The 22,920-nt window shown below is 47.1% G+C and overlaps 1 protein-coding gene across 1 annotated transcript; it reads right to left on the bottom strand.

The window, feature by feature from the left end:
* Positions 1-8,775: 8,775 nt before the first annotated feature.
* Positions 8,776-9,252, bottom strand: LOC136467513 (uncharacterized). Its single transcript, XM_066466246.1, has one exon. The coding sequence runs from the start codon at positions 9,250-9,252 to the stop codon at positions 8,776-8,778; it is 477 nt and encodes a 158-aa protein (XP_066322343.1).
* Between the last annotated feature and the right edge of the window lie 13,668 nt (positions 9,253-22,920).

The following is a 22,920-nucleotide window of genomic DNA, read 5'->3' as shown; positions in this document are numbered from 1 at the left end:
CCCGCTTCCGACTCTGGACCGCCTCTCCGACCGAAAGGCCTCGTCTCTGACTCCTGCCCGCCTCCGGATGGCCTCTCCGACCGAAAGGCTTGGCCAAACACCACTTCCGACTCTGACCCACGTCTCAGACTGGGGATGCGCCAAATCCCTACTCACCGCTCTTCTCCAACTGGCGTAATCAGGGCCGACTAGGACCAACCGACCGGGGACGCCCGCTCAGTAAGGACCAGGAAACAGACAGAGAAAGTGAGATAGGGCACTCAAGTCAACCGCAATACCGAGGAACATACCCTGTACACATGCAGGACAGTACCCTGCGACCTCCCTAGCATGACAGAACCCAAGCAGTGTTGTAGGCGCCGACATTTTTCCTACAGTGTTGTGGGCGCCATCAACTCCCATACTGGACAAACACGGTGAGGCTCCCCCACATACCTCTGGGCATCAACAGTGTTGTGGGCACTGGCATTTACCGTACCAGGCAAAAATGGTAAAACCCATGCATGCCTCTCGACATCAACAGTATGGCAGACACCAACGTCTACTATACCAGAAGAAGACGACCAACCTCCCATGTGCATATGACATTAAACAGTATTGTGGGCGCCTACCATCATCTTATACCCACCAGCGTGGGCAACAAAACTTAGTAGCATACGTATTCTCCCCCTCTCACTTGTAAGACCATCCCCTTCATCTATAAAAGAGGATGCGCTCTCTCCCAACAGATAGATCGATCAGTTTACTAGTACACAACAACAGAACCACCAGGTTCAAACCACAAGCACACGCTCAAACACTTAGCACATAGCGGTGCTCCCGTCACTCTCGGCCCCTCTGACCAGAGTCCGACCGGACCTCTTGTACCCCCATCTTTCTCCTTCTCGTTTGTAACCCCACTGCAAACTTCGAGCACCTATGCTCAGGAATAAAGTCACCGACCGACTCAAACTGGACGTAGGGCACGTTGCCTGAACCAGTATAAACCCTGTGTCATTGAGTGCTAGGCTACCTCTGATCACAACGTACGACAAAACTACAAATATTTATGTGTTGGTCACTTTCTGCACCGACAGGTAGCATGTCTAGTAGCAGATCTAGAAATGCTTTGAAGCTCAGATCTGTATAACGATGGGTTGCCTTCTGCAACAACTTAAGATTGGTGTACTTCTGTGGACAATCAGGATGCAATGGGAGCTTTGCATCTTTCATCAAAGCTTCTAATCTGGCTATCTCCTCCTCAGTTCTCCTCCCACATGGCATCGCATACTACCATCTCCTCTACTTTGTCCGTCAATTGGGCAAACCGCTCGGAGCTGAGGATACAATCAGTGTCAATGATAGGTAAGGCGATGCATACCTCAATCGGTAAAAAGAAGAGAAATAAAAATCGATCTAAATAGGTACAAGGAAAAAATTGTAGGCCTATCAATGCACAACGGTTCGTCGAGCGTGAAATCTCTGATTCAGATCGGAGCAACGACGGTGGTTGTTCGTCTAGGTCCGTCCAACTACCAACTAGGACGGATAAGAGATGCGCACACGCACTCACGACTTGGACCACTGTGACCTGTCGCCGATGGTTCAATGGATCGATCGGCGTTGCCCACTGATCCCTATGATTCCTATCACGTAGTGGCGTAGTACATGCGGCATTGCGGCATGCCATCGGCGCCTCTTCCCCGGCTGGCGCGACTAGCGGCGTCGACCTCTCCGCTCCCGCCGGGCCCCGGCCCAGCCGAACGGAAGTAAAGCGATATCACATAGGCACGCCATGACGTACGGGGCCTGCAAGCTTATGCCTTCTCACAATCTACCAGCGTATATTATCCACGATCCCCAGCCCGTGACACGCCATCGTTCGTCCATCCGAATTTTTTATAATTTAGCCCCTTTTTTTTAAAGTTTTTCACAAATAGATCCCTAGCGGAAAGAATTCAGAAAATGGACCCTTAGCTCAGCGCCATTGATGCTGGCGCCGAGGTAGGCGCCATCATCTCTAGCGCCGAGCTCCTAGGCACGGTGGATGACCTGGCAGGGAGCTCAGCGCCAAGATCTACGGCGTCGAATTTGGCGCCGTAGTGACTGGCGCCGAGCTCCCTGCATTTAACCCCGGCCCAACCTTCCTGCCCGAGCGTTCTTCCTCTTCTTTCTCCTCCCTCTCGGGTTTTTTCTCTCCCCACTTCATCCTACCTCACGAATCGGCATATTAGACCTTGAAAACCTTGATTTGATCCGTAGATCTTCGAGAGCAAGGTATCCTCGCTTCCCTCCTAGTTTTTTTAGCATCGATTCAGTATATATTAGTCGGATTTTTCAACCTAAGAATCGTCATCACTTAGGGTTTCATTGTATCCCTCAATATATATATATTATACAACCGTTGGATGATGCCAAGGCATGGAAAAAGCTAGCAAAACCTAGGCGTATGTAGTTATGTTATGTGTTCATTGTTGTGCATCAAATGGGAAACCCTAGGTTTAGGGTTTAATGTTAACTGCTTTCGTTTCTTAGAACGAAATTGGTTGTATTGTAGTTATGGTTCTCATTGACATTTATTTATGATGTTTTGATTTATGTTTGTTAAATTACATCCGTTTTGTTAGATGCAAGAAATGTTTCGGGAGGAGTTTTGGCGAAAACGGGGTCGTCCTCGAGAATTATACCCCGACGCGTCTAGCAAAGATGCCCCCGTCCCTTCTGACCTCCCTGTCCCTAACAGTGACTGTGGTTTTCTGGCCCATGTTTTTCAATCAAAACATCCGGACACAGCGGCGCGTTGCTTCTACACATGCAGTCGTTTTAATGTAAGAAATTATTTCCACTATCCTTTTTCTTTATTTATGTAAGTATGCTACTAATATTTTGTTGGAATTTTGTTGTGTAGGACCATGAGAGGTGCTTTTTCTTTCAGTGGATCGACGGTGCAGACAAGTTTGATCCTAGGTATCTCCTTTTCGACAATTGGTTTAGAGGGAGACATCCACGTGAGCACTTCAAGCGGTGGGTTCCACCCACCCTTAACCCTCCGCGAATGACGGCTAAGGAGAAGCACCTAGCCGCAGTTAGACGACTCGAGGAACCTCCTCTATGCGATTGCGGAGATCGAGCTGTGATAAACCCTGAGAATACGTTGGAGTTTGTGTGTCCAAACAAGCATGAAGTAAGTGCAAAGTGGCGGGGTTGGCGGTGGCGCGTGGCGGGTGCGGGATGCCCGGGGCTCCACGCGGCAAGTCCGGCTCGACAGGCGCGGGAGGCACGCCGGCGCTGGACGGCGGCAAGGCGGGGCGAGGCCGGCGGGGGCGGCGCAGCGCGGCGGCCAGCCGCGGGCAACGGCGTGCCGCGGGGCGCGGCGCTCCTGCACGCCGAGGCACGGGGTGGGTTGGGGGGGGGGGCGTCCACAGGGCGCACGGCGCGGGCGCGACGCGGCGCGGCTCGAGCGAGGGCGGCGGCGGCGGCGGAGCTTGGCTATTCTAGGGCAAGAGAGGGAGAAGATGAGAGAAAAGGCGCAGGCCCAATAGGTATTAAAGGCTCGGCGCCAAGATGTATGGCGCCGAGCTCCCTACCAGGTCATCCACCGTGCCCAGGAGCTCGACGCCAGAGATAATGACGCCTACCTCAGCGCCAGCATCAATAACGCCGAGCTAAGGGTTCATTTTCTGAATTCTTTCCGCCACAGGTCTATCTATGAGAAATTTAAAAAAAATGGCTAAATTATAAAAAATTCGGTCCGTCCATCGCTAGCTCTAGAGATCGACTAGCTAGGTAGCCAAACGTCGTCGAGCTGAATCGACAGATCGTGCGTCGCATGCAAATCTTACGTGTTTGCTTTGGCGAGGCAATCGCATGATTGGTTCTCCTCTCTTCAACTTGTGCATTGGTCGGCACGTTGTCGTCGCTGCGATCAGAGATCAGAGATCAGATGCATGTTGAGGAAAACGATGGTACGGACATGACGTTTGCCGACTCGTTGATCAATGAGTTTCTGTTTCTCAAATGGGTCTGCATGAGTACGTAAGCAATCCATATGCACAGGACAAATAAATACATAATTTCTAAAGATTTTTTGGGCTGTTGCCTTCCACTTTTGTGTGGTTGTGATCTTTGTAAAGATTCGTGTACAAGCTTTGCATAGAAGATAAGAAATATCAAAATATTCCAGAAGTTGTTACGTGACATACTCCCTCCGTACTAAAAAATAAAGTCATTTTTGACCAGACTTGATCAAACATTGGGAATATAAATCATAAATAACTTTTAAGTTGTGTGAGTTTGGAAATGTGAAAACCATATAAATAGATTTGTCTTGAAAAATACTTTCATAAAAATATACATATATCACTTTTTGATAAATATTTTTTATAAAAATAAGGAGTCAAAGTAATACTTTGAAGACCGTGTCGCTGTCTAAAACGACTTTATTTTTTAGTACGGAGGAAATATATATGCTGTATTTTCGTTTTTCTCTCTCTCTTGTCTGCGTGGCAACATTTGATTTGCTGAAAAAGTGGAAGACAACAAACACAGAAATCTGCCACAAGATGAGTAGTCAGTCCAAATAAATAATACTCCCTCCATCCACAAAAAATGTAATTATAGGATCTGTGCCGATCAAACTAACTAAAATTTGACTAAATCTATATTGTACTAAATAGTATTATCATTTATGTCTCCCAGTAAATTTATTATACAAATAGTATTTTATAACTAATCTCTTGGTACTTATTTTGTATCACGAATATTAGTACACTTTTATATAACTTTAGTCAAAGTTTAAAATATTTGATTTCTCAAAAAAAGTAAGAATTGCATTCTTTTATAGATGGATGGAGTAACAATTTCCCCCTTCTTTTATTCAAACCTCATCGTCGAGTAAAACTTTAAAACAATATTCTTTTTCATGTGCTTTAAAAGGAATATTTTCTTTTTACGAATTATTTCAACACAGACATAGATGTTCACATACATGCGCGCATACTCACTCATGTGAAAGCACGTACCCACACTAGCTCTATGAGCACTTCACCCATGAGCACCTCTGAAAGACTAAGCTGACAGATTTCAAGATTGATAAAGTCACTATAGATGTCTTGCTATCGAAGGGTACATTGCCTACCATTGAAAAAATTAAAAAGGGTAAAATCAGGGTAAATATAGGCAAAGCTGATTTATGTGCTGTTGTGTCCCATGCATGGTCTTAATTTTAATTATGATGACTAGATTTTTCTAAAAAATTAATAGCTGAACCTTCCTTTTTTCTTGAAAATTTAGCAAGAGCACTACTATATTATATCATTTAACTAGGAGAAGAATGCGATCCAAATGACTGATTTACCTTGAAGCTTTTATCAACGAGGAAAAGGATAGGTACTTCGGTTATTGAAGGAGCATTTGGTATCCAACTAGGAGTGTGGACTATAGATTAACCCTAGGTCAATTACTGAGATCCAAAAACTCAACAAGATTAATTTATACTTATATTGGCGGCTAAATTCCGACCATTCATTGGCACAGAGAGCTAGACCACACATACAAACACAGTGAAACGTCGGGTACATGCAAGTTGGGTTTTGATCTATCTCACCACAAGTCAACCAGACTGCACATGCATGGTTACTATAAACCCCTTCACGTTCTGATCTCGTTGATTACGTGTTAGGCAAAACGATAGCTTGTAAAAACACTTACGGAACATGAAAGAAGGTTAATTTGAACCTTAGACTTTAGTATCAGATGCAAAGCACGTCTGGAAGAGCCATCAAATGAAACCTCAATAGATGCTCATCTGGCCAGCAGTTATCCCTTTTATTCCTTTTCCATTGCCATTTCCTTTCATGGCCTAGTTGTGCAGAGAATTCGGCCGCGAAAATAAAATAGGGAATTTATCTTGACTCCCACCACGCAAATTTGCAAAAGCTTTCTGTCTGCGAAAAGGAGGCAAAGGAAAGGCATACGTGATATCCTTTTCGTCAGACCACTTTCTTCTCAAGTTGACACAGGGCGCACCATCCGAAACCAATGGGACAACAAAAATACTATATTCTCCTCGCCCATATATTTCCTCCTGCTATATATAACTTAATTATATATGTATTAATTTATATACGTGGAATTATAGGTGCTAACGCAAGAGATTCTCCCATCACAAAACCAATTACAAAATAATAAACATAGAGCTTCCACATCCTGAAGTGATGAGCTGATCTATAACCCTAATCTTTTTTTGCAGGCAGATACCACTCTAGCTTCCTTCAGAATGCAGGTACCAGATTTTATAAAAGGGCAATATTGACCTGGCGAATTGCAAGATAGATAGCTAAGTATGCGTCGACATGTCTCCTCTCCGTCTCGTCGATTCATCGCTCGTTCGTTCTATCCAAGCGCCACAAAGAATAGCATATATCTGAATTCTCTGACCCAACAGCAAGTGGGAGTAAGAATATTGTTTGGTAAGTTGGGGTCAGTGAACAGAGCAAATTGAAGTCTGCATGCTCTGCATCGCTCAACACATAACAGTACGAACGCCACTTTAATTTGCATGGATCGGATTCCTAATCTACCGCAATCCATTGTCATGAAGTAAAAAGCGAAGAACTGAACTAATCCTCAGAAAAAAGAACTGAACTGACCATGTTGCGTTGCTCTGCGATTGGGTAAGTCAGTGACGTTTGTTTCAACTGCGTAGAGCACCGGATGGCAGCGAGAAACCCTGCTGAAGGCTCTCTCGATTGAAGGATAAATGCAGGAAAAACATAGGATTCACTCCTTTGGATCGCAGAAAACGACCGTACGAAAAACGGAGATCTTCTTATGCCAGCCATTTCAGAGAAAAATGGAGGAAATCCAACATCCACACCAGGCCAACCTCTTTTTCCATTCCTTTGCGATGGATCGAGGATACTTGAGCAAGTTCATTGCAGTTCAAAACAAAGAATAAAAAGCTGCAAAAAGAGCTCTACGTCCCGGCCGAGCCGCCTGAATTGCATTGGATTATCACTCCTAAGACTTTCATTAGATACACATGAAATATATTTTCATAGTGTGTTTATTTGGTTTCATAAATATTGAAGTTTTTCTATAAACTTTGTCAAAATTTAAAAGTTTGACTAAATACAACTAAAGGTTGATTTATTGAGTATATGATTATAGTGTTAAAAAATAAACAAAGAAAAAAACATACTCCCTCCAGTTCCCTAAAGGATGTCGTTTTAGATGGTGACACGATTTTCAAAGCATAACTTTGACTACTATTTTTTATAAAAAAATATATTAAAATATGATTTATGCATATTTTTATAAAAGTATTTTTCAAAACAAATCTATTCATATGATTTTTACATTTTCAAACTCAACAACTCAAAAGTTATTTATGATTTATATTTTCAATGTTTGACTCAAGTCTTGTCCAAAACGATTTTCCTTATGAACTGGAGGGAGTACAAAGTAATATAAGAAAATCTTTAGTTGTAGATATAAACATTAACATCTAATGATGCTTGTGTTTCCAAAGATTCTAACCCGATGTGGGAGTATATGTTGACAGACTAGTTTGTTCTAATTAAGGTGCCTCTAGGCCTCATCATCATTTAACATATTCTAAGGTGTGGTACAAGCAAGATTACTAGCACTGCTAATTGTTTGCATTTTTATCACTTGCATATAGCTTAATTTTATTTGTTACAAAAAGACAGTAGCTTATTTAAGAAACAGTCTAAAGATCGGGAAGCATGTGGCTAATTAAAAAGATGGACAAGAAAACAACCGATCACTACTGGAAAAGGGCCTTTGCCGAGTGCAAACTATTTTGCCAAGTGTCAAAAATCAGGCACTCGGCAAAGACCTTCTTTGCTGAGTGCCGCACTTGACAAAGAATTGCACTCGGCAAAGAATTCTTTGCCGAGTGCCGGGCATTCGGAAAAAGGGCACTCGACAAAGGACTTCTTTGCCGAGTGCCAGGCTCTCGGCAAAAGCGCGGCACTTGGCATAGGCTGCCCCGCGTAACGGTATTCGGCCACGTCCTTCTTTGCCGAGTGCCTGCTGTTAGGCACTCGACAAAGATTTTTTAAAAAAAAATACTTTGCCGAGTGCCCCTGACAACTTTGGCACTCGGCAAAGGGAGGAATTAAAAAAATTATATTTTTTTTAAAATACCTTCGCCGAGTGCCCCTGTGAAGGCACTCGACAAAGAGGAAATTTCTAAAAAAAATTCAAAAAACCTCTTTGCCGAGCGCCTTATTCTTAGCACTCGGCAAAGACCCCCTTTGCCGAGTGCCATGCCTCGGCGCTCAGCAAATTTTTTTTGTTTTTGGCCTCCAAATTTTTTGTGCAGCCCTTTTAAAGTACCAGGAACTCCTCGTTAGAATTTGGGGATTTTTTGTGGCTTTTTGATATATTTAGTTACTTTATTTCGTTTACTTGAATTTTTTCGAAAAATATAAATTTGAACTGCACGTGGTACGAATAATGGAATTTAATGATTCAAAAAATGATAGTCATGTTACTGAGTGTAGTGTGAGGCCGTATCCAAGAACGGACCCAAAATTTAGGACATCTTGTTCATAAAACATGACCGCGAACTTGCGTGACAAGTGTTTTTAAATTCTATAAAAAGCAAACAAAGTCCGAAAATCATGAAACTTGTTGAGATGTCGTGATATCGTATATGGAGGCTATGATAAAAATTTTAGAAGATTTCCTACACGTTGTCACGTACGATGCTTACAAACCAGGACAACTCCCTGATCCGATGCTCGGCAAAGGGGCGGGTGGGGGCACTTAGGCGAATTTGGCCGGGAAGTCCAAGCCACAGACAGACAGCCCCCACGCGCGCAGCTCCTGGCCAACGCCACCCCACGCCGCCGTCCGCCAACGCCGGCCCGCCCCCACGCCGCGCGTCGCCCTCCCCTCCCAGTGCGCCGCACCCGCGGCTGCCCCCGCGCCCGCCTGCCACTGGGCCGCCGTCGACGCCGCGCACCGCAGCCCCTCCCCACGCTGTGCGCCGACGCCTGCCCCCGCCCCCGCCAGCCCCCGCCCCCGCGCCCGCGTGTGGCCGAGCGTGGCCAGCTCGCCCATGCCAGCCCGCCAACGCCGGCGTGTGGAGGAGGGGAGGTGCCACCGGGCTGCCGCCAATGCCGCGCGCCGCCGCCCTTCCCCACGCCGTGCGCCGCCCGCCGCAGCCCTCCCCGCGCCGCACGCCGGCGCCTGCCCCCGCCCCCGCGCCCGCATGTGGCCGAGCGTGGCCAGCTCGCCCATGCCGGCCCGCCAACATCGGCGGGTGGAGGAGGGGAGGAGGAGGAGGGGGACGGGGAGGAGGCGAGGAGGAGGCGAGGAGGAGGAGGGGAGGCGGAGGAGGGGAGGAGGAGGAGGAGGAGTAGGAGCCAGCCCTGCCCTCGGCCGCGCCCCGTGGACTGCCCGCCCCGACGCCGCCCGTGCCCGACCCGTTCCTGACTCCGGCGACCCCGACCCCGACCCTGACGCCGCCCGTCCCTACCCCCGACGTCCGTCAGGTATGCCCTCTCTCTTGTTGTTGTCGTGGTAGTGATAGTTGTAGTAGTAGTAGTAGTTGTAGTAGTAGTGCTAGTAGTAGTAGTATTAGAAGTAGTGGTAGTAGTTGTAGAACTAGTGGTAGTAGTAGTAGTAGAACTAGTGGTAGTAGTAGTAGTAGAACTAGTGGTAGTAGTAGTAACAATAGTGGTAGTAGTAGTAGTAGAACTAGTGGTAGTAGTAGTAGCAATAGTGGAAGTAGTAGTAGAAATAGTGGCACTACTTGGATATATTCTTCTGCATGGATTGATATCCAAACTACATGGCTTCTCTTGAGACATATGTGCTTGTCGGCCATCGTGCCGTTGTTTTTTGCAGGTTTTGAAAACCTCACCGTGCAGGGGAGGTTCTGCCGATTTTTTTAAATGACAGTATTTTGTTCCATTTTTGTAGAGAAGAGCCCATCGGAGCCGAGTCGGAGTTCCCGTCGCCGTGCCGGTCTGCCTGCACCGCGTTGCCTCACCACTGCACCGACCCGCCACGGCCCCGCTAGCCTGACTCCGCCGCCACCCTAGGTATAACCCCTCTTTCTGTATCATGGTCGTAGATCGCGTAACCCAGTTAGGCGTCTCCCGTTCGAAAGAGATACGGTTGGAGGTATGCAGATCTTTGCATATCTATGACCGTATTTGTTTTGGATTATCCACATTTTTTGGACAGCCCGCTGATGCGTAGATGGGTTAGTTTCCATGGTCTGCTCCGGTCCGAGATAGGGTTTTGGCATCACCTCCCTATTGTTATCTAGATACGCACTCTTCTTTGGCAGGACGTGTATCTGGAGAACAGCGGGGAGGTGCTGCCAAAATTCTGTCTCAGATAGGAGTAGAGCATGGAAACTAACCTCATCTATGCATCCGCGAGTGGGATTAGGACCTATCCTCACCTATTAGACAATAGGAACACCATGTAGATGTAATTGATGGTTACATTACTCGCTAATACATATGTTAGAGGATGGATGACCGTCAGTGGATGTACACGGGCTGGAGAAGTCAGAGTGATTACACCACGAAATGGATGAACAAGATCGATGCTTTCTTGAACAGTGCATTTGGCAAGTCTGCTAAAGGACATTGCCTAGTTTTGTGTCCCTGCAGCAAATGTGAAAATAGGAGAAGGGTAAACAAGGTGGAAATGGGTAAACATCTTGTGAAGAATGGATTTACGCCGGACTACACCCGGTGGGTCCACCATGGTGAAGCCCATCGTATGAGAGAGGAGGTGGTGAGACCACGGGTGGAGGCTTTTGATGCTGATGTCGAGGTAGCAGACATGTTAGATGACTTTCACTAAGGACAGTTCGATGAGGGACGTGAGAAGGAGGAGATGGAGGCAGCCGCATAGGCGTTCTACGACATGATGGACTCGGCACAGAAACCCTTCACGATCGATCAACGGTGTCTCAACTGGATGCCATTGGATGCTTAATGGGGTTGAAGTCCAAGTTAAACTTGAGTCGAGAAGGCTTTGATAAGATGTTGGCCGTGATTGGCACCCTGCTTCCGGAGGGCCACATTCTACCAAAGAGCATGTATGAGTCACAGAAACTCCTTCGTGCACTTAAGATGTCGTATGAGTAGATATATGCTTGTCCGAAGGGGTGTGTCCTATTTAGGAAAGAACACGAGCATGCAAAGTTCTATCCAAAGTATAAATCCTCTAGGTACCTGGAGGTAGACTCTGATGATGGCCAGAAGAGGCAACTTACGATCCCCATGAAAAATCTATGGTACCTTTCGTTCCTATCGAGGATCCAACGGCTATACATGACTGAGGAATCCATGAAACAGATGACATGGCATAAAAATGGCAAATGGTACAATCCTAATAAGATGGTACATCCATCCGATGGTGAAGCTTGGATCCGCTTTAATGACAAACATCGTGACAAAGCAGATGAGGCTCGTAATGTACATGTCACGCTGGCAACAGATGGGTTCAATCCTTATGGAATGATGGCTGCCCCATACACATGTTGTCCCGTCTTCGTTATCCCCCTTAATCTCCCACCCGGTGTCTCCTTTCAACGACATAACGTATTCTTGTCGTTGATAATTCCTGGACACCTAGGGAGTAATATGGGTGTGTTCATGGAGCCCGTGTTTGATGAATTGGTCCATGCTTGGGACGAAGGGGTATGGACATATGATTGAGCTACAAAGACAACCTTCAAAATGCACGTTTGGTACCACTACTCCCTGCATGACTTCCTAGCGTATGGGATATTCTGCGCCTGGTGTGTTCACGGGAAGTTCCCATGCCCAATATGCAAGAAAGGTGTGAGGTTCATTTGGTTGCAGAATGGTGGCAAGTATTTGTCATTCGACAGACATCGTCAATTCCTACCTCTTGACCATCCATTCAGACAAGACATCAAGAACTTTATGAAAGGTGTCAAAGTGATAAACCCTGCACCGCGGATGATGACTGGTGTCAAGGTTCATGCTTAGATAGATGCTCTCGTGCCCAATGAAGATGGTGGTTTTGTGGGATATGGTGAGCAACATATGTAGACTCATATCTCGGGCTTGACGAGGCTCCCCTATTTCGATGACCTTCTTCTGCCACATAACATTGATGTAATGCACACTGAAAAAGAATGTCGCTGAGGCACTTTGGGCAACACTCATGGACACTGAAAAGTCTGAGGACAACCCTAAGGCTAGAGTGGACCTGGCAACATTGTGCGATAGACCAAATCAAGAGATACAGCCTCCTAGTTGTGGCAAGACCTGGAGAAGGCCTAAGGCTGATTTCGTCTTGAAAAAGGACCAAAGGAGGGAAGTACTTGAATTGATCCAGATGCTAATGTTCCCTGATGGGTATGCAGCGAATCTAAAGAGGGGAGTGAACTTAGGCACTCTGCGAGTCAATGGGATGAAGCGTCAAGACTACCACATATGGATTGAGCAGCTTCTTTCGGCGATGGTTTGAGGCTATGTCCTAGAGCATGTCTGGCAAGTACTGGCAGAGTTGAGCTACTTATTCCACCAGCTTTGTGCCAAGGAGCTCTCTTGGACCGTCATTGATGACTTGGAAAAAGCAGCACCCATGTTGCTCTATAAGTTGGAGAAGATCTTTCCACCCGGCTACTTCTTGTCGATGTAGCATTTGATTGTGTACCTCCTGTATGAGGCACGAATGGGGGGGGGCGTGTAGGACCGTTGGTGCTATCCAATCGAGAGATGTCTGAAGACTCTTCGCAAAAAATGTAGAAATAAAGCCAAAATTGAGGCTTCCATTGCAGAGGCATACATTCTAGAGGAGGTGTCGAACTTCATAGAGAAATACTACACTGAGAACCTTCCTAGCGTTTATAATCCACCCCCTCGTTACAATGCTGGCGAAAATAAATCGAACCTCAGCCTTTTCTAAGGGCAACTCGGAAGCGCAAGTGCATCGACCACTAAGCAATTGAAAAATGAAGAGTGGCGCAGTATCATGCTATATGTGTTGACCAACCTTGTCGAGATGCAGCCGTTCATTGGGTAAGTTCTGAACAAACTTGTTTCATTTCACCATATGTCCTTGTTTCTTCGTCCAACCCCCTTGTTTATCGTTGGTACAGAGAATTTCTTCGTCAATCCTAGCATGGATCAAGGCAACCTACCCCACAAGAAAATGATACCCTTCTTTCACAGGGTGTGGGACCAGAGAGCCCTGATTTCATTTGTTAGTTCAAACAGAAAGCCCAAACTGATGCGCCTATAAGTGACAAGCTGAGACAGGTTGCAAACGGCTGTGCTGTTAGGGTCAAGTCATTTACCGGTTATGACGTGAATGGATATCATTTTCACATAGCAAGCTATGAGCAGAGTCGGCCCAATCGAAAAACCATAAACAACGAAGTTGTTACGCCCGTCACTGATGGACTCGACTATTATGGAAGAATTGAAGAAATCTATGAACTATCATTCTATGGTTCCAAACCTCTTACTCCTGTCATATTCAAATGCCACAGGTCGAGATGGACCCCTAAGCTTGGGCTAGTCGAGATTCGACAGGATTCCATCTATCCAGAAAAAGATGTCTACATTGTGGCTCAACAGGCCGTCTAGGTTTATTATACGTCATATGCGTGCAAAGACGCCGAGCATCTTAAGGGTTGGTCTATTGTGCACAAGGTATCGCTACACGGTAAACTACCTATCCCAAACGATGAGGATTACAACTTCAACTCAAACACATATGATGGAGAGTTCTATCAAGAAGAGGGGCTACAAAGGAGGTTTGACATAGACTTAACCGAAGAGATAGAAATGGAAGTAGACAATGAAAGGGATGATGACGAGGACGCTGGAGACGAGGTGCGAAATCTGAAGGACATACAAATGCTTGAGCGATTACGTTTATGCAATGACAATGAAGACAACATTCCTCCTTCGGATAGTGTTGATGAGTTGGACAATGTTGATAGTGATGACGAGACCTATGATCCAGCTAATCTCAATCATGAAGATTATTTCTAATACATGTAATAATATGTTTTTTGTAATTATGTTTTGTTCATTTTTGCATATATTTTTAATAGATGTATTACTATGTTTTTTGTAATTATGTTTTGTTCATTTTTGCACCTATTTCTAATTACGTCTTGTTTTTCTTTTTTATTGCAGGTGATTGAACAAAGATGGCGGGCGACCGTCATAGGTCCGTGAACTCGATTTACCAAAGACCACGCTGACTGCGGGAGGAGGCGGAGGGGGAGGTGGAGGGATCGGATAGGAGGAGGAGGACCGCCAGCCGCAGGAGGGGGCCATCTCCTCCCACACCGCGTGAGGAGGAGCTAGAGGAGGAGGTGGCCCCCGTGGATGAGTCGGACGAGGAGCTGGTTCGGTAGATGGATGAGGAGGAGGGGCCACACGAGGACGACGAGTGGGAGGCGGCAGGCACGGGTTCCACTTCCTCCGACTCCTCTTCGAGTGTCTACTTTTGAGGTCCTGCGAGCCTCCCATAGGTTCCGCTTTCTCACCAACGCCCAGCGATTCGCCCCGAAGGGCAAAAGTAAGTAACTTTATATGTTATCACCACTACTTCATATGATATGATGAAAAAAACTAATATTTTTTCTTAATCACTTGTGCAGGAACTGGGTGGTTGTGTTGGGTGGTAGCGCACGGCTAGTCAACGGCATTCTGGGTCTTTTGTGCAGGCAGCACTTCCCCAGCATTGTCACATACGCATCAAAGACGGAGCCGGCCTACTCGTTTGACCACTACACCGTCGCCCTCGATGCAGAGTACCCCGACAAGGCGACGCAGGTGAAGGCAGAGTTTTGGGTAAGTCTCCCTCGCACAACATTGCTCAATACGTCGCATTCATTGGACTTTTCTTGAAATAATGAATGGATACATCGCTTTTGTATGCAGACTTATTATAGATGCGAGGAGGGATTTGAGGCCAGGGCGGAGCAGGTGACTACCAAAGCCTGTAAAAAACTCATCACCGACATGCATCACGAGGTGCGCATCCAGGCCATCGTAACCTACTACGGGTCGAAGCTTGGAGAGAGGAAAACCAAGAAAGACGCAAAAGAGATGCAGCTGACCCGGGAGTAGTACCTTGAGGTAAATGAAGAACATCAATATTGATTCGTTTTGAGATTAAGTTGGCTTAATTTGATCTTCTTATATGTCCAATACTTGATGACGTGTAGATGATTCCCTGGTGGTGCCAAGCGTATTCCGAGTGCTGGGCGATGATGGTGGAGAGGTGGTTCACGGAGGAGTATCTCAAGATGCACAGGGATGCCTAGGACCGTCGTTTGCAGATGCAAGGTCCAGCACACCATCAAGACACCCGCAGCCTCGCCGGATACAAACAAGCATGGGTACGCGAATTCATTTATCTATTGTGACACTCAGTTCTGCCTGATTTCTAATCATCGTGCTGTCTTTCTCGTAGTCAGCGTCACATAGTGGCCAGGCTTGCTCGGACTTTCAGGCATGGTGTATGGCCCACAAGGGCAAGGCGACGTCCGACGTCTCCTTCAACCTAGAGGACCCACCCGAGGCATACACGAACCTGAGCGTCCACTCCCGCATCAGTGAGTACACTGAGGTGGCGAGGTCGCTCCATGGGCCAGACCACGATCCGAGCACCCAGGACTTTGATGGAGAGGCCATCATGAGTGCGGGGCAAGAAGCATGGGCGGTTCTGGCTTGGTGACGGCGTCATCGACACGGCCTCTACTCCCTCTCTCCCAGATTCGAGCATGAAGCACGAGCGAGAGCCCGACCATTCACACACGGCCGACCGCTGCACAGCACCGGGTCGACGCACTCGAGGTTATTCCTGTTTTACTCGTCATACATTGATCTTTACACACCTTAATTAGCTTTGTATTACTGAAACATTGGAGTGAAATATTGCAGGCCCGGCTGGAACAAGAAATGAGGCAACGTCAGGAGCTGGAGGCCGGGCAGCAGAGGATGGCGGCTCAGTTGGAGGCCGAGCGGGCTGAGCGGCAGGCCCAGGCGCAGAGGCTGACGGACATTACGGAGTTCCTACAAGGGCTTGGGCAATGTGTGGGCTTCTCTTTGCCCGCTGGGCTGTTGGTTTCACCTCCGCCTCCGCGTTCTACAGTTGCAGCTACTCCTGTGAGTATGAAAGTTTTTTACTTTCGCTTGTGCTTTGCTTGTATGGCCTCTACCTTTCTAGATTAGCTATCCAAATAATCTTGTCTCACATGCAATCTTTTCTCCTTTGTGCAGTCTCCATCTGACGGTGGTTCGAATAATCCATCTCATGCATCTCTGAATGACGGAGCTGAGCCTTCACCACAGTCGCAGTGGCCGAGATGAGTGCACGTTGTATTTTTTTCATTTGTTGTTCACTTGGTGATGGACTTGTGATATACTTGTGATGCACTTGTGGACTTTGATGGACTTGTGATGAACTTGTGAATTTATTTGGATGGACTTGAGCACTTATTATTATATATGTGATATATATTGTGATGGATGTGATATGTGCGGATGGATGAGATATATATGTGATGGATGAGATATATATGTGATATATGTTTGTATGAATTTATTTGTCATGATGGAATATAAAAAAAATTAAAAATTGCCGTTTTGGGTCACTTTGCCGAGTGTTGCACTCGGCAAAGGACCCCGTTGCCGAGTGCCATGGTCACAGCACTCGGCAAAGCTGAAAAAATGGGCGCCCAAAAAATCATTTTTCCAGCTTTGCCGAGTGCCATGACCATGGTACTCGGCAAAGGTTCAAACTTTGCCGAGTGCCGGCCAGAGGGCACTCGACAATTTATTTTTTTTAAAAAAAATTCAAACTTTGCCGAGCGCCGGCCAGGGGGCACTCGACAAAGAATTTTTAGAAAAAAAATAAAATATCTTTGCCAAGGGCCGGATAGAGGGCACTCGGCAAAGATTTTTTTTAAAAAAATAAAAAATCTTTGCCGAGTGCTTGCAGGGTTGGCACTCGGCAAAACGACTGTCAACGGGGCCGGCGTCGTGACGGTCGCTTTTCTTTGCCGAGTGCCCGATAAAAGACACTCGGCAAAGTGACCTTTGCCGATCAATTTTTTACCGTGTGTTCTTTGCCGAGTGCCGCACTCGGCAAAGGCTTTGCCGAGTGCAATTTTGCCTTTGCCGAGTGCCTCAACCTGAATCCAGCAGTGCATGAAGTGATAAAAAGTGTCATCATCTCCTCCATCACCATCTATCATCACCACCATCTATCGGACATACGGGGCTACGTATAAAACTTACGCCCTAATCATTTTCCTACACGCGAACTTTACTAAGAGATCCATAAAATAGGTTGGAGATAATGCTATGGTTGGCAGTAATAGTGCCACGTGTCACACTGCACCAACCGTCAAAGCGTCCTTTGGCTTTTGGGAATAAAAAATATATATTCAGATCGATGCAACCATGCATGCAAGGGCTGCCATTGGTGCAATTGAAGAATGGTGGAGTGCTCTTTGTCGGGGTAGATGGATCAGATGTGCAAAAGAAAAAAAAAATGATCAACAAATGTGTGGACCTGATAACCCAATCTAGCACCATGATAACCAAAAAGAAGCAGAAAGAGGCTCTAAACCGAACAAGTATTTGTCCATAGAGCGCTAGCTAGAAGTAAAACCACTAAGAGTGTCAATAAGGATGTTTGGATCGAAGAAGCTAATAGTTAGTCGTCAAAATTAGTTTAGTGGATCTAAATGCCCCAGCTAATTAAAATATACTGCTCATTATTACTCAATAGAGGCTCAAAGGAGCCTCCACGTTAATCTTCACGGGACATGTTAGGAGAAAAGATAAATCTTAAAAATTTTCACAATAATAAAAAATATAACTTTTAATTTGGTAGACTTTAAACATCATCGCTAATAATAGCCATACGACATTCTGTTTTAATGGAAAAATATATATATTTCTCGTACTCTCGTGACATAGAACAAATATATTTTGTATGTACCATTTTTTTTAAAAAAAAGAGGGAAACCTCTGCTTTTAAGAAAGCAACATTCAGGTACAAAACTGGGGTTACCGGTAACAATCTAAGCATAAAAGGAAAGCTGGCCCTATTACATGATTATCTCTCGTAGACGTCTGTTGGCACCAATGTGCTTGGGCTAAAGTTCCTCATATCCATCCGACTACCGTGTCCTTCACCTGAATAATTCTCGACTTGTCCCCTTTCTTTAAGGGAAATTTTGCTGTGGCACACTCCAGTTATGTGAAATTTGCTGTGGGACATTGGAATATTTTTTTTTGCTGTGGGACACTAATTTCTTTGCTGTGGCACACCGCCCAGTGTGTCCAGAGCAAAGAAAAAAATACAGTGTCTCACAGCAATTTCACAAACTAATAGTGTCCTGTAGCAAAATCTCCCCTTCTTTAACAGCGTAGTCCATTTCTGCAGTAAAGAGAGAGCAGCATAGAGAACATCAGCTGGCATTTTGGGGAAGATTTTCTCTATAGCCATCTTATTCCTAGTAACCCAGAGGATCCAGGAGAACCCTGCAAAATAAAAACATTGTCAACCGAATAGGCAAGGGCCCCTTGCCCTAAAGCCAAACCTCAGAAAACTCCCTAAGAGATCTAGGAACGGATGCCAAGCCAAAGACTTCCTTCAAGATAGCCCAAATCATTTTGGCCAAGACACAATGGAAAAAAGGTGTGGTCAACAGATTCCCCAAGTGAAAGATTCTTGTGTGGTTTTGGTAATTGAGTGACAACCCTAGATGGACTAATTATATTTATGTGAGATACACATGTGATTAGTCCACAGGTACATGTGTGTGAGCAACATATGCCATGTAGGTGGAAATAACTCGGAGATGTTGCAAAGCTCACACATGTGATGATGAAGGAGCTCATTGCACATGAGACATAACATTGAGTCATGTGATCAAGGTGGAGAAGATCAAGACAAGACTTGGCTTGATGGACCGGTTGCAAGAGTGAAGGGCAAGTTGGAGGCTTTGGAGCGATGGACCGCGTGGCGGCGAACCTTGAGCAAGACTTGACGCCGATGGATGAAGGCAACGGTGAAAAGCAAGTGAAGTCAAGATCGATGAACCAATATGATCACGTGATGATATGAAGTGGATCATATTATTGTTTATCATGTTGGTGCATGTGTTGCATCGACATTTGAAGAGATGGAATGAAATGCGCAAGGCAAAGGTATAACCTAGGACATTTCATTTCACCGGTCATAGGTGTGTAGAGAAGTTTATGACCAGGTTTAGGATAGATGGCTGTCGGTGTTTTGGACCGGGGGGTCCTCAACCAACCAGTGAATTTGTTCTGCGTGCTCTCGATTCCGGATGGTGATGCAAAGAGACACAAGGTTTATACTGGTTCAGGCAATCGAGGCCCTACGTCTAGTCAGAGAGATCGATCTTGTATTCCTTGCACCGAGGTGCTCGTAGTAGGGGGTTACAAGCTAAAGGAGAGACGGAGCTGGTCCCAGGTCTCGGCAGGGTGTCGTGCGGGCCGCTTGAGACGTTGCTCTCAGGCGGCAGGGGTGTGCGTGTGTGGGTGGGTGTTACCAGGTGTCCTCCCTCCTAAAACAGCCCAAGTCCTCTCCTTTTATAGCCTAAGGGAGGACTAGGACGGTACATGAGCTAACTATACGGCGCCGTGTGAACAGAGGCGGCGTGTCCGGGCCCTGTAGCCTGTTCCTGTGGTGGTGTGGCCGTCGGAGTGGTCCGTCCTTGGAGCACTGGGGCGGCGTGGCCGTCCCATCAGATCCTGTGCGTCGTGGGAGCCCCAGGACTGCCTCGGAGTGGGTGCGGCGGTGGACGTGCAAGCCACTGTGGACGGACTGCGCGCGAGGCCGAGACTTGGTCGGTGTCGAGGCTGCACCGTGGTGGAGGGGTCTCGGCAGGCACGAACCCCAAGATAGCCGAGACCTTGGTGTACAGTGCCGAGGCCTCGAGTGGGTGGCTGATCATGGGTACAGTGTTAGGACACAGTGGCCGGTAATCCCCGCCGTACCTTGTCCCAGCCGGTATGGCGCTGATCGTGGATACAGCGTTAGGACACAGTGGCCGGTAATCCCTGCCGTGTCCTGTCCCGGCCGGCATGGCGCTGATGCGACCTCGGGTCGCGTCGGCCATTCTGTGGCGTTGAGCCGTCGTCCGGCTGAGATTGCGGGAGTGGTTGAAGCATTAATGGGACATGACACGTTGTCTGGAGGGTCGGTCGAGGCGGGGGGTGACGAGCTGCGGGCGACCCGGCCTCGAGCGACACGGAGGCTGGGGCCTCGCGCGAGACGGAGATCGAGCTCCTTGCCGAGGCCTTGCGCGAGACGCCTCACGCGATACAGAGAATGTACCCCCTACCGAGGCCTTCCCTGGAGAGCCTCGGGCGAGACAGAGACGGCGCCCCCTGCCGAGGCCTACCCTGGGGAGCCTCGCGCGAGGCGGAGTTTGTTCCAGGATGCCGAGACCTCCTGCTCGAGGCTCGAGGCGAGGTGGAGGAGGGCCCAGTGGGCTCGGTCGTGGCAGGTGAGGGGCCCACGGCTTACCTTCTAGCTTTATTTTTTAGATGGGATTTCAGCGACCCGTTTGATGTTTGCTTGGGGTACCCCGTTCTAAGGTACCCGACAATGGCCGTACTATCAAGAGGGGCAAAACTTATTTACATATCGGTCATCTAGTGCCACTCAAGTGATCTAACTTTGCATCGTCGCTAGGATCGAGTGGCGTGGCAAATTGAGTGGCTAATCCTTTGGAAAATGATTGTGAAAATGCTAACACGCATACACATGGTGGTGTACACTTGGTAGTGTTGGCACATTTACAAAGGAGAAGTTAGAGTTGATGTGGATCAACTCGGTAAAGAAAAGGGTTCAAAACTTCACTGGCGTCCTATTCAGAAAAGCCAGGGTTTCAGAGTGCACCGGACGCTGGTCACGTAGTGACCAGCCGCTGGGGTCCTGCGTCCGGTTAGTGGCAGTAGTGAAGGCGCAGGCGTCGGTCTTCGACCGGACGCTAGGTCACTTCGTGACCGAACGCTGGGTGGGTGCGTCCGGTCCCGCTGATGTGGCGGCACAAAGAAGAGGAGAAAGGAACGGACGCTGATGTTGCATCCAATCGTGACTGACCGGACGCGTTCGGTCACGGTTGAGCAGCTCTGGGAGCTTACTGGAAGTGACTAGACGCTAGAGTCCTGCGTCCGGTCATGATCAAACTGACGCGTTCGGTCGTGAATGGAACCTCTCTGGAAACGACCGGACTCGGCAGAGGTGCGTATGGTCTTGGCACTGTGCTGCGTCCGGTCATCACTTGACCATTGAGATCAAGCGACTGAGGTTGAATGGATGCGACACGTGGCATGCATCCGTTGACCGGACGCTGGTCGGGTATGTCCGGTCGATCTGACCGAAGTGTCCAGTCATCCCGAGCAGTGCCCAGTGAAGGGGTACAACGACTCTATTTTCATGGGGGCTATAAATAGAAGGTGGTCTCGGCCATGGCTGGTGCTAAGAACCTTAGGGGACTTTATGTCCATGCTTAAGAGTGCTTAGGAGCCCTCCATCTCACATATGCTTGATAATGATCATCCGATTGTGTGAGTGAGCGATTCTAGTGCGATTGCATCGTGAGGTTGCATCGAGTGGCACTAGGTGGTCGTCTTGCAAGCCGGTGGTGCTTGTTACTCTTGGAGGTTGCCACCTCCTAGATGGCTTGGTGGTGGTCTCCGTCGAAGCCCATAAGAAGCTTGTGCGGTGCTCCGGAGAAGAGCTTTGTGAGGGGCACTGTGCTCGCTCCGCGAAGAGCAGCTCTAGTTGAGCGTGTCATTGAGCTACCATCACTTTCGGGGTAGGTTCTTGTGGTGCCCAACGTGAGGGCTTGGCGGGTGATGCCAATTAGCCGTCGAACCACCAAGTGAGTGGTCGACACAACGGGGACGTAGCTTGTTGGCAAGCACGTGAACCTCGGAAGAAAATCACCGTGTCAACATTGTTCTTCCTGTTGGTTTACAATCCCCTTACACAAGCTTGTAGTTACTTTCATATACATTGTGTATATACATTGTGCTTGTGTAGTTGCTTTTGTAATTAGTTAGCTTGTGTAGCTCACTAGTTACCTTCTTGCTTGTGTAGCATAGAAGTAGCTTCCTTGCGTGGATAATTTGGTTTGTGTAACCTTATTAGTCACATTGCTTAGTTTGTGTAGCTAAGTATTTGCACTCTCTAATTTAGCATTGGTTGCCTTGTTATTGAGTATTGTTAGTGAGCTTAGTTGACTTTGTGCTTTTGCTTACTAGCATGTGTAGGAGCTCCCTCATTGCTTGAAATACTAGTGGCACAGGTTTGTGTGACATTGCTCCTAGAATTGGATAAGTGAGCTCTAAGTAGCCCGGCATCTTTGTTGCCTAACTAGGATCTTTATAAGGTGCTTGTGAACTTTGATAGAGAGGTATAGTCTTGGCTAGACCGAATTGTTTTAATTCCATATTTGTTTCGGTTAGCCGACGCGATTAAATTTAGTAATGACTATTCACCCCCCTCTAGTCGCCATTTCGACCCTACACCAAGGCCACAAACACAACAGTTACCATCCCCTCTCCATCCTCTCTTAATCAACATTTGGCCTACTGGGAGCTTATTGTTGAACATCTGCCAAAGGAAAATTTTGATTTTAAGTGGAATTTTGCACTTCCAAATGATCCCAGCCACCCTGCTAGGCATGCCCCTATTAGACAAAAATCTATACAATGACTTGGTAGTGAAAAATTTAGTCTTGTTAAGAGCCCACAGGATGAGATCATTAGACCGAGCCTATAAAGAAATGTGCTACAGTTCATCATACAACAGAGTTCATCTCTGAAATTCTATACTAGATAAGGATCTACGAAAATCAATAAACCAATCATGTTCAACCCAGCACTTAGC

This window comes from Miscanthus floridulus, chromosome 1 (assembly GCF_019320115.1).
Source record: "Miscanthus floridulus cultivar M001 chromosome 1, ASM1932011v1, whole genome shotgun sequence".
NCBI classification, from domain to species: Eukaryota; Viridiplantae; Streptophyta; class Magnoliopsida; order Poales; family Poaceae; genus Miscanthus; species Miscanthus floridulus.
This window is presented reverse-complemented; position numbering and strand designations above follow the sequence as displayed.

Bases quoted from the DNA above. Each gene is read 5' to 3' on its own strand.
- LOC136467513 (XM_066466246.1), bottom strand. From the start codon at position 9,252: ATGGGCGAGCTGGCCACGCTCGGCCACATGCGGGCGCGGGGGCGGGGG.